The following is a 17976-nucleotide window of genomic DNA, read 5'->3' on the forward strand; positions in this document are numbered from 1 at the left end:
ACAATTACGCAGCTTGAAGTGATTTATTTCAGTCGATTAGGACATGAATGCAAAGATTTAGCAATCTTTCGAATATTTGTTCGGTGTGAGCAACGGAGAGGGTCATATTTACCCGCTCCAACAGCTGAAGTGTGGAACCTAGTGCGATATTTAGCATGATATACTGTCAAAGTGGACATAAAACAGCAAAACGAATGTAGTAATACACAAACTCAACCACACACACGAAAGAATGACTGTAAATGTTGAACATTTTTCGTTTGTTTTTTCTCGCGCTAATCATTATCAAACGATTAAGATTGATGATACTAGTTTTTACAATTACAGAAAAAAATGGCGAAAGCCAACCATATTATATAAACGCCAAGAAATAAACTTGATGATGATCGTCAACCGGTTATTGCTATTATTTAAATTTAGCGATTCGAATTTGAAAGAATTACCCGCGTACTACTTTTTCATCGTTCCCTGCGTCTTCTTGCTACTGGCTCCGGGGAAATCAATTAGAATGACCGAAAGCCCGGCGCTCATTCTGTTATCGAACGATTTGGCAATGTTGTCCGACGAATCCGATGAGCGGGTTGACGTGGAGCAGATCGACATTTTCGACACTGAAAAGAGACAATTTTTATTTTTATATTATCCGAACAGCTCATTAACCCCTTCATGCCCATGTTGCTTATAAACAATCTCATTTTTAAACAGTTATAACTTTTGGATTAGGTAAGGTTTTTTCCACAACAACTAGTAAAGCTAACAACTGAGACTATTACCTTACATTTGAGTACTAACAGTTATTAGAATCCGCGGATTATAAAAACTTCGGTTCTACGCGTAGAACCGAAGTTTTTATAATTAGTCTGATTGAATTTCGCTGGAGCAGTGCTGCCAGGCACAGTTTCATGTAACGGTGCAAAATTAAATTTTGATATATCTTCGTTGCTTTGAAATGTCATTTAAAACTATATCGATTTTAGACTTCGACTAACTTTTCCATGAAATTGGACGATTATCGCGTGTTTTTTGTAAAGGACCAATAAGCATACTGTCAAAATTCACTTCAGAGGGAAAATTCCGGACAATGTAATATCACGCAGATTGATGTGTTCAACGGCAAAGGACATAACGTGAAGAAACCTCGCGAAAAAAGTAAATTACGGATTGGTGGGGCAACGAAAATCACGTATTGTTATTTATTGTGTAGCTACATCGCCATTCCACATCAGGGGCCCTATTCTCACAGTCACTGGCCGCTCGAAGCACCGGCCAGTTGCAAGTTGCTACTTGGTGTTGCCATCTCAAAGCGACAATTTTATTTCTTACATAACTTGAAAATTTTACTTGTATGTTCTATACTTAGCTCCCCCGGACGGGAACTCACAAAGAAAAGTACTCTGCCAGCATGACTTAACCTTAGTGGTGACGCCATTGATGAGTAAGTCCTAATGACGAAGGCGCTAAATTTGATGATCTCTGATCTACGAATCAGTCCGTTTGGCAATCGGAGGATACCCTAGAAACCTGAAACCTCCTAGGAAGGACGAGGAGCCAGGTACATTCAGGTAAATACGACAACCTCTTGAGAATGAGCAAGCTAATCGATGATACTCCTGTGGTAGTCATTTCTTACCAATCTCTGAACGTGGTCCAAGGGGTTATGTATGATCCGGATACTACTGAGGGTGACACAGATCTCACATGCAGGGGCAAGGATGCTCTTATATCAGAAGGGTTACGAAGAACAACAACGGTACGATTAGACACCTACCACTTCTAGTATTGTCATTTCAAGAAACTGTATCGCCTACCCACGTGTACATGGGGCTCACAAGACTACCCGTACGCCAGTACTATCCGACACCGTTGCTTTGCTATAATTGCTACCAGTATGGGCATTCTCATAAGAACTGTCAGCGGATAATAATCTGATTTAGAACATCCTATCGACACCGACTCCGCATGTACAATTCAAACTTTTTGCAGGAATTTCAATCACCAGCATCGAATAAGCAATTACCAGTTCATGAAGAAGATGTCATAATCCGAATCAAGGTATCGAAAGGAATCACCTTCGGGGAAGAATTGAAGAAACGGAACAGTAAACCTTTCTACGCCCAAACGTATAACCCGATACCATCAAGGACAGGAAAATCCACCAATTTAAACACATAAGCAACTAAAGAAACCATTTGAACAGTAATCAACCGAAAAGATGTGCAGATCCAAAAATTGACCCAGGATGATAGTAGAACTTATGGAAAAATTGTAAGCTTTCCAAAAACAATTTGAATCAGACTTCATAGTTCGCCGAGAATCCCCAAAACCAGAACCACCGAGAAAGAAACTGGCTGAAACCAAGACAATCGGAATGACACCCAAACCAGAGGCACCAACAACAAACTCAAATAGCCAATATATTAATAAACCCGCGAATGCAAACGCTTCACTGAAGAGGGGCACCATCACGGTCTCCGATCATCAATTCGATTAAAATTAATCTTCCAAAAACAATCATAAACCAACCAACTGGAGGCCTTTTATAACACCTAGAACTAGTATCCTTTTTCAGGCCCCCGATACATGGCTACAAATCCTTTTGCACCGAGTGAAAACAAAAAATGTCCGCTGTTCAGTAACCAAAAAACCCGACGCAGTAGGATTGTTAGATCCTCCCTACCCATCCCCTGTAGTTTAGAAAACAACGAGTATAAAAACCACTGCAAATATGCGGCTCCGCAACTATTCTACAACACAACCAAAAGTCATGTACGAGGCAAACATGTACTCATCCATGAGCGGGCTTCCAGGGCCCTTCTCAACCACCAAACACCAACCGGAGATCGTGCAAAGGAATCTAATGCCCACCTGGCTCCTTGTAATAAAAAAAAAATCTTTTCGCATATCTTCCTCCAGTCCAAGCTGTATTATTCTCAACTACTGAAACATCAATATCGTGGACTGCTGAACGGCAGTTTGTGCGTCTATTTCAAATATCAACCTAGAACAGGAGATTTACAAAATCAGTTGACTTCGTCCATAATGCGGCCTTACCCAAGCTACTACTCAATATTATTCTTCAATAGCTACCGAAAACAACAGTTTCTCACAGACAGAGATTTAAGTCCCATCCCAGGATGCTAATGGCATCCTATAGGATTTCGCTCAAGTCGTCGCACACAAGCCGATACTTTACACGTCCAATTAAATACGTCAACCAAACCCGACCCGACCGAGGAGGTACTAGCACAGACCGATGAACCTTCGACGGCTGCGGACACCAGGAAATCGGGAACTTCTCAGGCAAGTACCCCTTACCCTAACATCATAGGTACCCATTCATCTGCTTGCAAACATATTTCAGTGTCAATGGAATTCGAGGCACCACCCAACCCAGACATCCTGCCACGTTCAAGACCAGCAGACTCCCGACATCGATCAGCTCGACCAGCAGCCACAATAACGAATCGCAAACCATGTGCCCGGAAACAACAGCAAGAAGCATTGGCTTGCGCTCCAGTGGTACATAAACGGCATTCGAAATCAATTAGGTGACCTGCTACTACTAATTAAGCGCCTCGATCCAGTGTGCTTGTCCCTACAGAATAGCTATATTCGTACCCATTCTAGACCCCAGTAACTGGCTCGGGGAACACTTTGAGTGGCATGCTAAACAAGGAACCAACATATATCGAACAATAGATATTGTAGTCCGATCCTACTGCAACGCCATTGCAGTCCCACTCGACACCACCCTCCTCGCCGTAGCGGTGAGAATGCTTAACCCGATACTAATCACCACGGTCAACATATACCTTCTGTCCAGCATCATCATGGGGAATTTTAAGACCCACCATACACATTGAGGGAGCAACATTGATAGCAAGAGAGGAAACGTACTACTCTCATCAGTGGAAAAATTCGATGCTAGCATTTGAAATGACGCTAATGCAACCTTTTCGAACAGCCGGGCAACATCGGCAATTGACCTCATTATTTGCTCCAGTAACACAGCCGGAGTCCTTAGCTGGCAAGCGTCACAAGAGACTTTCGGTAGCGATCGCCATCCCATCATTGTTCACTGAAATCGACAACCACCCTCCACCACTCGTAGGAAATGGCTCTATGATCAAGCTACGTGCCCGAGCTTGAAAACGCAGTGCTCGATTATGTAACCCGCGACACGGCCTAATCAGTGGAAGAACTCAATCATAACCCGAGCCGTACATATATAGAATCCACGGCAAACCACCACAGAAAGCTGTACACTGGTGGTGTCCTGATGTAGCAATAGCGCTCGTAAACTAGCGATGAGCGCTTCATAGACTGCAAAGTACCGCTTCAAATCGAGAATGTTTTGCGAAAGCTTTTTGGGAACAGTAAAATGGAAAGGCTATTCGTAAAGCAAGAGAAACCAGTTAGAACTCTTTTCTTGATGGGATTCACCCAGACTCGACAACAATGGAATTATGACAATATTTTTCGAAATTGTCGTGCGAAAATGCCTACAGCGAAAACTTTAAACGGAAAAACATGGCTATTTTGAAATACCCGATTCAATTTAGCACAGATAACGCTCCGTACAATCAAAACGACTCCCCGCCCTCGCTGCGAAGGATAAACCTAACGAGCCTTGCTCTCCTTCCCAGCTAATAGCCAAAAAAGAAGAAACAGGATGGATCCGGTGACACTGTGTGTCACCGGATTATTTGCTCCTCGCAAAGAATCCGGTGATTCGTCACCGCCGTCGCTAGAGAGGTTCCAACAAAAGAGCCTGGCTCACCTCGCTACCTAATTGATAAGAACCGCTGCCTGAGCACCCAACAGAGACAGACCAGGCCGTTGTGGTCCCGGCCGTACAGAGAAACCCACTCGCCAGTCCGTCAGCAGTAACCAACGACGCTGGTTTGTTGGTGTGCAATGAAAAGGATTGGTGGAATAAAAGTTGGTAAATTTAGTTTCTTTGTTTGTTTCCTTTTTTGTTATGTTACTAAAATTCGAAATTCTGATAGAAACACCTATGCCTCCCTGTCAAAAGGGTCTTCCTTGCAAATAAAAACCCGAGTAGTGGGCTACCTACAATATAGGATATGAATTAGCTGTAGTCCGTTTACAATGAAATTTGGCAGCCGAACAAATCCAACCAATTCCAGTTGTAGACCAAACTCTGGCCGTTATCAATGTCGATGAAACGATAAGCTTGTTCTCGGCTTAATTTGTCGTTCAAGTCGCGACCTGAAGAAGTTCCTTTGGTGCGACCCATCGCTTTTTTGTGACTCTGCTTCTGTAAGAATCATCTTGCAGTGACATTTTTCGGTTTCGCTGGAAATCCGCGAACATGCTTCCAATCTATAGCACGGAAAATGGCGAAACATCAATAACCATCGTGAAATAACTTCATTGAGCGCTTTCTAGCTGATCATTATGGGGCCAATGTAAGCAGTACCTAATCCACGATTAACACGGATTCATGCCTGGACGCTGAATTGCGACTAACCTGCCGTCTAGCATCCTACATTACAGGAAGTATGAACTGTCACGGTGAAACTGATATGATTTACACCAACCTATCGCCGTTTTTTATATAACAAACGAAAAAAATTATAGATATATAGATTATGCAACTGTTTCGATCCTAGCTCTCCGATTGAGAGATGATTGTCATTGGAGCTTGCCGGGTTATTATTTTTACATGAGGAATAGCGCAGGGCAGCTACTTGAGACCGTTGATGCTTCTACTTTACTTCAATGACGTATATTTAGTGCTGAAAACTCCTCGCCGGTCCTGTACAGACGATCTCAAAATATTTCGTCTCAACCGCTTAATTCAGGATTGCCGATTTTTTCAAAAAGCAGTATTAAACATTTGCGGAAGGTGGTGTATCAAGAACTGGGTGTGTGTAAATCCGAAAAAGTGCCCGGTGATTGAATTATAATGGATGACTCTCAGAGCTCTACCTGCCAGAACTCAACAATTTATTTCTGCCGAAGCTCTTCTGTCATACCTCAGAACTTAACCTGCCGAAAACCTGCTGAGAAGGCACAGTCGTTTGAAAGGTGACGGAGGAGGCGTCCCTTTTCGACCGTCCTGGTTTTTAACTCGTCTGATATGGTTATAATGCTCACATTATAGTTAATGTGAGCATTATAACCAGCAAACTTATCTACTTATTCACCGGTAGCGCATATGACTTATTAGTCAGCATCCTTTACCCCGTTTTCTGTCGGAATAGCATCAGGCCTCTTGCCGAGCTCACCGACCGAGGCATCGGGTGTGGAAGCAGGCATTCTTACCTTCCCCTGAATCGCAGCCACCGAGATCATTAGACGCGTAAATGAATTCTTGGAGAAAGCTCCAGGGTACAAGCGTTTTCAAATAACATCAGCAAACAGTATCTTCAGACGATTCACTGGAAAAATACTACCAAAAAGAGCTTAAGTCCACAGGATGTTTCTCCAAAGTTGGAACGACAGATCACCAAATTAGCAGATTGAACAATCATCTTCATGTTATTCCAAACTTGACAATCGAATCAGTGTCCACGGACTCGAAATAATGTAGCATACAAAACACCTTCCAGTGCAAATTACTCCTGCCTTCCCTGCCATTTCGAACATTATCGCCACTGATCCGGAAAGGCCATCAAGGAACAACTCCTCGCGCTCGTGGAGCGATAGCTACACCCGTAGCGGGCTTGACCCAAATACGACATGTCATCACGTACCGAATAGTCACTCCCTGTAGCCGGGATGTGTTACCGTGGAACCTATGCCGTTCAAGGTAAACGATACCTGCACTACCTTGAAACTATTACAACTGGCGGAGACCCCTCGAACCCACCAAGAAGATCAGAGAATCAACCAATGGACATCACCCAGGTCCAGAACCTGTACGAAAAAGTAGAATTATTCGGGCATACAAAACAAAGGCCAGATACATGCACACCCATCCGACGTGGAAGTCGGTACATGTCGGTGATCCCATTCCGCTACTGTAACAAAGAGAGAAATATAACAAACGAAATGGCCAATTGTCGTGACGCTTGGAAGCCATTTTGGAGTCTGCTAAAATTTGGCAGTCTGTCCGCTCGCTTCAAATTTATAACACAGAATGAATCGCTGAACTCAATTCAAAGTTTAGCGAAGCAACGAGCATGTATATAAATTCTCTTCTCTCTCCAGTCTTGCTATGCCATCATCCCTCTCTCTCTCTCAATCCCGTCGAAAAAGGCGCTTTTCTTACTTCGCTCTATCTTGCTTCTCAATTTTAACGAGTGGTTGCACGAAGGCTGCGGGGAAACTTCGGTAACCGTCGTTTTTTTTTTTTTTTTGTTTGTTTAAGACGCCGGTAGCAAATGCGTTCGTCTCTCGGCAAGGTATCGTTCATCTGCAAGATTGCTCTCCTGCTTGTTCTCGTTCTTCTCTCAATAGAGTGCACAAACGCGATTCCTCAGCAGAGAACTTCGGCAGACGTCGTTCTTCAACTTCCGGCAGCAATGCGTTCGTCGCACGCTTGAGGAAGTTGCGTTTCGTTTACACTGAGTAAATTTATCTGTTGAATTAGTTTTGAGCCGTTTGCTGCGTGATAGTATCAGAAAGATGCTGAAATCATCACCTAATTTTTATTCCTGTTATATAGTTCGATTTGCATTATATTATTTTCGTCATATACCCCACAATATCCTCCTTCTCTACTCTTGTTATATATTAACTGATTTATTAATTTAGTCATTGACTTTTTATCGCAGTTTCAATTCATCCATACTTCTATGTTATAATCCATTTAATACAACTTCATATATGAATCTAAGTACAACAGACGTAATAAGTTTGGTTTATTGTAGCAAGTGCTACCCCAGTTTTGATTTTCTTCCAATTTATTTTCGTTTAATTTTCCGTCCAGTTAGTTCCTATTTTCCTATTTATTGTCATATTGAAAACAATAGATACAAAATTTTCGTTTGTCCTGTATTCTACTACTGACTTTAACTCTTTAAACTATATGTTTAATTCGCTAGAGTGACAAGCTCGACATATGTAAGATCACATACAGCAAAAAACAGACAGCAAAGATAAATATTCCCATCACCAATCAATTAGAGCGAAGTGCGGTTTTACTCGTTTTTTTTCCACCTTTCTATCTACCTTCGAAATGACAACCGCACTTCCACGTAGCAAATGTAGTCACCTTTGTAATTCTGCACTTGAACAGCATGAGCAGCGATGCCAGATATGAAAACATGTCTTCATTTTAAAGACATTTGAAAGGGTGTGAAGACAGGTTTTTCATTTTGAAGACAAATTTGTTTCGGATGTCTGGCGGATTTCTGGCAGAAATCTGGCTCAAATCAAAACCTGATTCAGAATACTGGTCGGTAAAGAGAAATGAAGACATTTGAAAATCATACCTGGTATCCCTGAGCATGAGTCGACGAAGCTCTATATCGACCAAGAAGACAATACCATTAAATTGACATTTGTCAAAAGAAAATTATGTGCAACACAAAAGTGTGAATTTCGTGAGGTTGGTGGTTTAGTTTTTGCCGGCGTTTGCTTTTATCACCTTCCTGCAATATCAGCAAATTGTTGGTACGAAAAAATCCCCGAACGACAATTGAAACGCGAAGGCGGCAGATCACCCTGAGGATGGATTACTATGGAAAACCGCTTGAAGAATCCCATTACCGTGCGATTAATAAATTATGATATTCAAATGACCTATGGAATTAAAGAATTACTCAACCGTATGGTTCGTTCTGTGGTTTACAAATTCATTTCATACATTTATTTATTATTATTATTATTTTTTTTTTTTTTTTTTACTTTTAGATTATCGAAGTTAATTACTGGAAAATTCTATATATGAAGTCATTGAACCTGGCTGGTTTCGTTATGGTTCGTTTTGAACAGCGTGTTTCTCGGGTATCTCTGTTGTTTGTCACTTTGATATTAGGCCCAGAATCAGCATTAGAACCCAGTACTGTTGCCGTGCAGTCTGATGAATGTGGAACCTTCTTCAAGTCGTTGCAACTTCTAGCGTATTGTACTCCGTTATCGCTAGAAATTACTATCTTAGCTCCTTCTTGTGCAACGACTGTGTAGCGTTCAGAAGAGAAGGTAGGGTCTGTCTTGGATTTCTTGTGTTGCTTCAAAAAAACCGTATCACCAATACGAATATCTGAAGTCGTTGCCCCTCTAACGCGGTCTGCATGTTTCGTACTGTTCAGTTTTGCTTCTGCGTCTTTTTCTCGAATGTTTTCGCGGTCTAGTTCTCTAGCGTTCACATCGGTCCAGAGACTTGGAAATGTTCCTCGAAATTTCCATCCGACTAGAAGCTCGAATGGCGTTACGTTTAACCTAGAGTGAGGTATGAGGGTATTATGATTGTGTACAAATGTTTCTAGCGCCGTCCTCCAATGTATTCCTTCGAGTTTTGCGGCGGACAATGTTTTTATAATTGGTTGATTGTACCGTTCAACCAGTCCATTTGACTGTGGGCTCAGTGGGATCGATTTGCGCACTCTGATACCTTTTTCTTGCCAGAAGTCGCAGAATGTCGAACTCTGAAAGGGAGGACCATTGTCACTTTGGATTATACGTGGCAATCCCCAGCGTTTGAACACATCTTGTAGAGCCCTATTCGTAGCATCCGCGTTAGTACGATGCATTTCAACCACGAACAAAAACCGGGAGTATGTGTCTATGACCATGAGGAACTCTCCAGATCCAAACCCCGGAACCATGAGGAAGTCTATTTGGACTATCTCCCATGGTCCTTCTGGAAGTTCACGAGGTGCTAGTGGGATTGGCGGGTTTTTTCTTGACAGCAATACACACGTTTCGCAATTTTTGATAAACTTTTCTGTTTCAGAGCTCATTCGTGGCCACCAAAAAAATTCCCGCATTATGCGTTTCATAGCACCCTCGCCAATGTGTCCACTATGTGCTGATACCATTGCTCGGGTCCTTAAATGTTTAGGTAAGATGATTCTATCGCCTTTGCATAGCAGTGCTCCCAGTCCATGAATGTTCTTCTTTTGCGCTTCATACATCCGCAGTTCGTCAGGCCAGATATCATGCTTCAAGGCAAAACGCAAACGTTCCATTTCTTCGTCTTTTTCGGCACTAGACTCTATTTCGCTCAAAGTTAGCTCCATGCAACCTGTATCCAAACTACACAAAACATTGCTATCATTATCTTCATCGAACGGTTCTGCTTTTTGGGAAATCTGAATCAATCTCGACAACGCATCGGCCACATTTTCTTCGCCGTTGACTCTCTCCATCTTGAAGTCATATGGTTGAAGTCTTAAGGCGTACCCTTCAGCTCTTGTAAATGCGCGCTTCCCTATGCGATAGTTCGAATGATAAATAAACTCATTTGCGGAGGCGTCGGTTCGTACAGTGAATGGTCTACCCGTGAGGTAAAATGTGAAGCGCTCTATGCCCCATACAACTGCCAGAGCTTCTCTGTGCGATTGGGGGTAATTCCGTTCAGAGCTCGTGAGTGCCTTCGAAGCACAAGCGATTATTCTAGGCCTTCCATCCGAGTTGTACTGGACTAGCACAGCTCCTAAACCAACTGCGGATGCATCGACAAACAGTTCAGTTGTGTCAGTATTGCTATAGTACCCTAGCGTCTTAATTGCCTTTATTGTTTTGGTCTGTAATGATACGAACTCCGCTTCCTCACGGTCGGTCCAGTAAAATTTCGCCGCATTTGACAAAAGCCTTAGATACTCCGTTTTTGTTGCCCGATGGATGAGAAATTTGTCGACAAAAGTAATCAATCCTAGAAAACTTTTTACTTCTGCACATGAGGTAGGTTGTCGGAAATTCTTAATAGCACTTAATTTCTCCTGTTCAATCCGCCATCCTTCAGCAGTTAACTCAAATCCGATGAAGTTTACCGTTCGACTGCTAAATTTACACTTGGATGTGTTAACCTTCACATTGTGATCTTTGAGTCTGGTTTGAACTTCTGAAAGATTCCTATCATGCTCTTCTTTCGTTTTTCCGTATACCAAAATATCATCGAGATAGTTACATACACCTTCGCATCCCGCCAAAATCGTACGCTCCATTACTTCTTGGAATATATCCGGGGAGTTGCACAACCCGAAGGGAAGTCGTACATAGCGGAACATTCCAAATTCCGTCATGAAGTTGGTCAGGTGCCTTGAGTCTTCGTCTAGCTCGATGTGAAAAAATGCGCTAGTCAAATCTATGGTGGAAAACCATTTTGCGCCCTCTAGTTTCACGAGGATCTTTTCTAAACTGGGCATTGCATATGGACTACGAATGATATAACGGTTTGGACCTCTGAGGTCAATGACTAAACGGAAATCATTTTGCCCTTTCGGAACGACAAGCATTGAAGAACAGAATGACATATCCATCGATTCTGTAACGCGCTCAATAATTCCTGATGAAATTTGTTCATTCAGTCTTTGTTCCACTAATTGTTTCATAGCAACTGGAACATTCATGAAAATGTTGCGGCATGGTGGTTTTGACAAATCGTAGTATATTTTGATCGGAGGTATGTTAAACTTCGGGAATGTTTCGCCAGAACTAATGAACGCAATATTCTGTCCACTGTTTGGATTCCGAGTTAAGGACACGCGGTTCAAGGGTACGTTTAAGCCAAGAAGCAATATGCTGTACCTAGTCGCTGTAGCACGGCTAAGTAATGAGCGTAGTTCCTTGACCACGTAAAATCTTTCGAGTAGTACCGGGCGATCATCCGAAATGTACAGAAATGCTTCGAAGTTACATAATACGCGTATGCCTTCGGCTGTTGCGTATGCTTTTAATGGACGATCAGTTCCTTGTTCAATATTATACAACCCTTTACTATACTGGTTATTCGTGAGCAACATTTCGAACACAGACTCCGTTACGGTGTTGACCTGAGCACCAGAATCAATCAGGAACTCACATGCCATTCCAGCTACTGTAGCTTTGATAGTGCTATTGTCGTTGGACTCACACAGCACCGCCAATGTTGTCCCCGAACTTTCATCGCGCGGCTCGAAAACCTATTAATAATTTGAACATTAATTCACACACAATAAAAAAGTAACACCAAATGGGTTGTATTCATCAAACGTGATTTTTTTTTATTCAAATGAAAAAAAAACAAAGAACATTTCAGTTATTACCACTAATTACCCATTGGTGAACTTCATAGTAACTGAGTTGAGTCATCACTTACTGGTCTTGGGTTGGTGTCCTCGCCCGCAATTACTTCGGGTTTAGCATCGACTACAGCTACTTCCATCTGTTCGCGATTCATCTTCCGATCATCTGGAATTTGTCTGTTTCTCGATGCCACTGGTAAATTGCACGCTCGAAGGAGATGTCCAATACCACCACAGTTATGACAAGTCATTTGACTTGCAAAGCACCTTTCCGCTGAATGGTAGATACTGTTGCACCGAGTGCAGCGCTCTGGAGTCTGCGAACTTGATCCGCGCCAGGTCATGCCACCTCTGTAAGGTCTTTGCCCTCTTCCACGATAATTGAACCTTTGGTGCGGAGTTCTACCATAAGCTGGAGTAGAGTGACTAACCACGTATCGTGACGGTCTAGCCACGGATCGCAGAGCATTCAATGAGCCCTCCGCGGTTCCAACAACTGCTTGTTTTTTAGAAACGTATTCTTCGTTCAGGCGTATCGTTTCGATCTCCCTAACTTTGTCAATAAGTTCTGATAGTGTTCCTTTACGACTCATCATTTTGAGTGCTGCTATTCTAACCTCTTTATGTTTAGCCTGTTCGGCCACGGTGCTTAATATTTCTTCAAACTGTTTCTCGTCTGCATACTCGCACAGCTTTGCAGTCATCCCAACTCTTCTAATAAATGCCAAATCCGTCTCATTCACTCCCTGTGACATGAGTGACAATTTTCTGCGGTGGAGCATGACATCAGCGTTAGAAGCAAAATACATCCTTAGGCGAGCCATTGCATTGGAAAATGGATGAGTCACTTCACTAGGCGCATCGTTTGCTGTTACAGTTCCTCGGAATACTTCAAGAAGCTTTTGTCCTGCCTTAATTTTGAAGACAACGTATTTCGTTTCCTCGTCAATAATGCCCGCCAAAGCCAACGAATTGCACAAAAGATCCTGCCATGAATCAAAGTCGATTCTTGATATTTCTTCGCCCTCTACACACGGTTTACATTCCGGCACGCTAATGGATGAGACGGACATTTGGTTCATTGAAGAAACAAATCGGGAAAGATCGGCCGACGAATCGCTCCGGTGTCCAGCTTGGTGTTTGGTACTGCAAGGGCCGAGGTCGTTCTCGAACTCAACGCTATTTACCTCGCCACACTCGCTTCTTGCGGATGACAAACTAGATTGTAACAATCGAATCGTTTCTCGCGCCTTCTCCAGCTCTTCGGTAAGATGAGCCAACTTGGTATTCTTCTTTTTCCTGCAATTTATTCCAATAGATACAATCAATTTTTTTTTTGTAATGGGAAACTATTGTTACTACTAAGTGATAATAGGTGCGATGACTACTTGATTTGTAATGGCTTACCTTCATATTTTGCCAGTTTTTTTTTTCTCATAAGCTTACCTCACATATTTTGCTTATGGTAAAACGCATTTATATTTGACATTTCATTGATATTTTCTTTGTGTATAGCTATTTTGGATAATAGATGGCTTACCTTATTTTTTTTGCCATTTTAATTTTCATAAGTTTATCGTACACGTGTCTTGCTTATGGTTAGAAGGCTTACCTTTTTTTTGCCTAGTGGAGAATGGCTTATCTGTATTTTTTGCCAACTTTTCCAACAACAAATCGCTTTTTTTTGCATATTTTCTCACGTTTGTCATCGCGACCTTTATACATTTCCCTAGTCGTTTTCTTTTTAGAAGGAAACTATATCTGCTTTGCAATTTATACTTACTTAGTGGGAGCGTCAACTACGCCATTGTCGTGACGCTTGGAAGCCATTTTGGAGTCTGCTAAAATTTGGCAGTCTGTCCGCTCGCTTCAAATTTATAACACAGAATGAATCGCTGAACTCAATTCAAAGTTTAGCGAAGCAACGAGCATGTATATAAATTCTCTTCTCTCTCCAGTCTTGCTATGCCATCATCCCTCTCTCTCTCTCAATCCCGTCGAAAAAGGCGCTTTTCTTACTTCGCTCTATCTTGCTTCTCAATTTTAACGAGTGGTTGCACGAAGGCTGCGGGGAAACTTCGGTAACCGTCGTTTTTTTTTTTTTTGTTTGTTTAAGACGCCGGTAGCAAATGCGTTCGTCTCTCGGCAAGGTATCGTTCATCTGCAAGATTGCTCTCCTGCTTGTTCTCGTTCTTCTCTCAATAGAGTGCACAAACGCGATTCCTCAGCAGAGAACTTCGGCAGACGTCGTTCTTCAACTTCCGGCAGCAATGCGTTCGTCGCACGCTTGAGGAAGTTGCGTTTCGTTTACACTGAGTAAATTTATCTGTTGAATTAGTTTTGAGCCGTTTGCTGCGTGATAGTATCAGAAAGATGCTGAAATCATCACCTAATTTTTATTCCTGTTATATAGTTCGATTTGCATTATATTATTTTCGTCATATACCCCACACCAATCAACGACGCTCCAGCGATATTTCCCCATGGCAATACATAGCAATTCCAACAAGCAAGCGCCCGACATCGTATGATGCAGCAGGTGAATCTCACGTGCTCTCAAGGACAAACAAAGCTTCACCGACCTGCCACCGCATCAAAGAACAATTCGATGACAACAGTCGTTTCCAATGTCCTACACCATATGTAATTTTTGTGAAATATCCACACAAAAAAACAACGGCGAACGACCCGCAGAGGTTGAAGACAGGAATAAACAACAACAAAGACAGTTTTAAAATAAATTTGTTTTGGAACCGTATATATGCCAGAAAAATGTTGGGCATGAAAGGGTTAATGTCAACTAGTAAAAAAATACGAGTCGAAAATGTACTTACTAGGTTTGGAGGAAGTACTATCAGCCCGACCGCTATACTCCGATCCCGGTGAATTCTCACTACGCCACGAGATCTGACTTTTAGTGCGACGCACCGTGGGAAGTCTTAACCCCTTGTCATAGAAATACTTGTTCACCGTGGGATTCATCTCCGGGAATAGTTCGATCAGATCAGCGATTTGATGCAGTACCAGGCTGTTTCTCTCTTCGAGCTCCTTTAGGCTCAAATCTTTCTGGAACGTGACCAGCAGATCTTCATCATTCGTTTTCGATTTGGCAGCTTTAATAGCTAACCGCAGCTCACGTTCCGCTCGTTGAATTTTCGTCTTCTGATCAAGAAGTTCCTTCTGAATCTTCAGCAGAATATCATTGTTATCGAGTCGATGTTTCTGTGCTGCTTCTAAACCCCTATCACTATGCTCGCGTTCCTCGTTCAGATTGTGCAAGTTATCGGTGTTCAGCACTAAATCAGTTCGAACACTTTTCAGAGCCGTCAATGCTTTGCAGTAGTCATTTTGTATTTGCTGCATCTGCTGCATTTCCGGCTCATCCTCTTCGACCTTTGAGAAACCACGCTTGTAATTTTCATTTGAAAAATTCATCAACTTCAATGTATTCTCCAGTGCTTTGAGGTCATCCTCTGCTTTCAGGATTTTCACGTTCAATTCACTACCTTCTCGCAACAGCATGTATTTCTCTTGGGCATTCTGTATCTTGATCTGAGTCGCTGTAACGATAGTACCATCATCGTTTTTCCCCAGCAGATCCAGTGACAGATCATAACGATTCTTCAACTGTTCGATCTTAAGCGCTCTCTCACTTATGTCCGCTTTAAGCTGTGCCCGTTCATCCTGCAGATACTTCTTCTTCAACAGCAGCATATCCTTTTGCGAACGTATATCAATCAATCGTTCGTTGATCGCCGTTTCCAGCTCCATGCGATGCCGTTCCAATGTGTACATTTTATCATTCTGTTTATTTACTCGCGATTCCATCTGATTGATCCTCATCTTCAGTAGACTCTTTTCGACCAATCGCTCCTGATTTTCAGTCGTAAATTGTCGCAACTTCTTCTCCCCTCCTTCCACTATCAATATCTTTTCCTTCAGTTTGCCAGTCATTCGCTCAATGTCTTCACTGTCCTGCTGATAAATCGTATTCAAGTAACGGAAATCTATCTGAACTTTAGATATTTGTGTTTGCAGCAACGAGTAGTTTTGCTTCCTGGCCGAAAGTATGGATTCCGCTTGCATTAGTTTAGCATGTGCTCGATTAGCGCCCTCTTGCTTGTTCTCCCCACGCATGTTTGCTATACGCATTGCAATCTTTTCCATATTGTAATCCACGTTGTAAGAGATCTCCATTTGTCTAATGATTTCTCTTTCCTGAACTTTCATCGCTGCTTTAATTTTAACAATTCCCGACTCCAGCGAAACTATTTCGATCTTCAACAGTTTGTCCTCATCTTTCAATGCCAATAGCTGAGTTTGTGCTCGATAAAGCGCTGAAGACAGCCGTGCCGTCTCATCGCTCAGTACTTTCATCTGTTTCTCCTCCTGTTCTACAATCTCATTCAGTTGTCGCAACCGTTCTTGCGCACACAACGTTTTACTTTTGAAGTTCTCGTACTTGTCTCTCAATTGTTCTAACAGACTCAGATTTACGTTGATTTGCTTCTCCTTCTCTACTTCTTCCGCCAACGCTCGGCGGTTCTTATTGCGCATGCTTGTCAGCTTGTTGGAAATGTTTTGAACAGCCTTTCTCGTAACTTGATACTCGTTGGTTCTGAGCTGTACGTGATCCGTCAAAGTATTCAGCCGGTTTCGAAGCTTTGAAGCATCCACATTCAATTCAGCTATGCCTATCTCTATCTCCCTGTTATTTCGTTGCTGCTCCTCCAGAAAATCAACCTGCGCCTGCAGATCCTCGTTCAGCAAAGCGCTCAACTCCCGTGCCCGTTCGATCTCAGCTTCCACCGTCTTGATATCTTCCTCACGTTGGTTCATATGCTTGACGGCTTCCTTCCACGTTAGTACCAGCTGTCTGCGTTCGGAATGCGCTTGCCGGTAGAGCTGAGAGGTGCGCTCCAGGACCTGCTCCAGTGAGCGATATTCTTCGGCTAGATCAACCAGAGTAGTACGCCGCTTGGAAACCTTCACTTCGAGAATCTTCCGCTTCACTTCCAACCCCTCGGCACGGCCCGCATCCTGTCGGCTGTACCTGGCGATCAGTTTGTTGGTTTCGTCGCCGCTTCCCATCACCTGTTGCCACTCGAGCAGCGCTGCCTTGGCCCACTTGATTCGCTCGGTAAGGCGCTCCATGCTGGCGGCGAGTCGTTTTATTTCCTCTGGTGGTTGTCGATTTGATGGAATATGAAAAAAAGGAAATTTGAATTACTGTGTGGTAATACAGTTGTGGTTTGAACAAACGAAAATCATTAAAGGCTACAAGGGCAATTGTTGCCATGACTAACAGTCGATCCTTCTCGAACTAGGATATAAAATTGATATTTCGTAGAAATGCAGAATGAGAGGCGATTTGTTATTAAAGTTAAATCGTTAGAGCTTTTGTGAAAGCTCTGAAAAATGGTTTTACCTTTCTCGAAGTTATTCAATCATGCTGAACGTATTGCTAACGTGGTCTCATCCTTCTTGTTAACCCACTGTTCGTTTCGTTACTTTCACTAGAGATGGTATAATTAATCTGCTCACGACCCTCGTCTCGGGAGGGTCACATGGTTAGCTATTGTCGTACGCAAACGTATCACTTCTCCAGATCATAAAAATCCATACCTTATCAAATTTCTTCACACGTCTTGTTGTTTTTCAAAACTTCATTTCAATAATTTTTTTTCTTGTTATCCTTCTTTATAGCATGAGCTGTTGTTTCGAATTATATATAATTTAATAATTCTACCCAACCAACCGAACTACGGTATCCCAAGACCCACACTAGTACACCTTTATCATTACTGGGTTTCGCCAAATTCTAAAAACGACAATT

At 42.5% G+C, this 17976-nt stretch overlaps 1 protein-coding gene across 1 annotated transcript in view; it reads right to left on the reverse strand.

Annotated features, from left to right (window-relative positions):
* Nucleotides 1–389: 389 nt before the first annotated feature.
* Nucleotides 390–17976, reverse strand: part of LOC131685597 (coiled-coil domain-containing protein 39) — a 33721-nt gene continuing 16134 nt past the window's right edge. The window contains exons 2-3 of the mRNA XM_058969448.1: nt 14975–17320; nt 390–611 (exon numbers count right to left, since the gene is read on the reverse strand). Coding sequence (XP_058825431.1) covers nt 451–611; nt 14975–17320 — 2507 coding nt within the window. The 3' untranslated portion in view covers nt 390–450. The remainder of the gene's footprint in view (nt 612–14974; nt 17321–17976) is intronic.

This window comes from Topomyia yanbarensis, chromosome 2 (genome assembly GCF_030247195.1).
Source record: "Topomyia yanbarensis strain Yona2022 chromosome 2, ASM3024719v1, whole genome shotgun sequence".
Taxonomy (NCBI): Eukaryota; Metazoa; Arthropoda; class Insecta; order Diptera; family Culicidae; genus Topomyia; species Topomyia yanbarensis.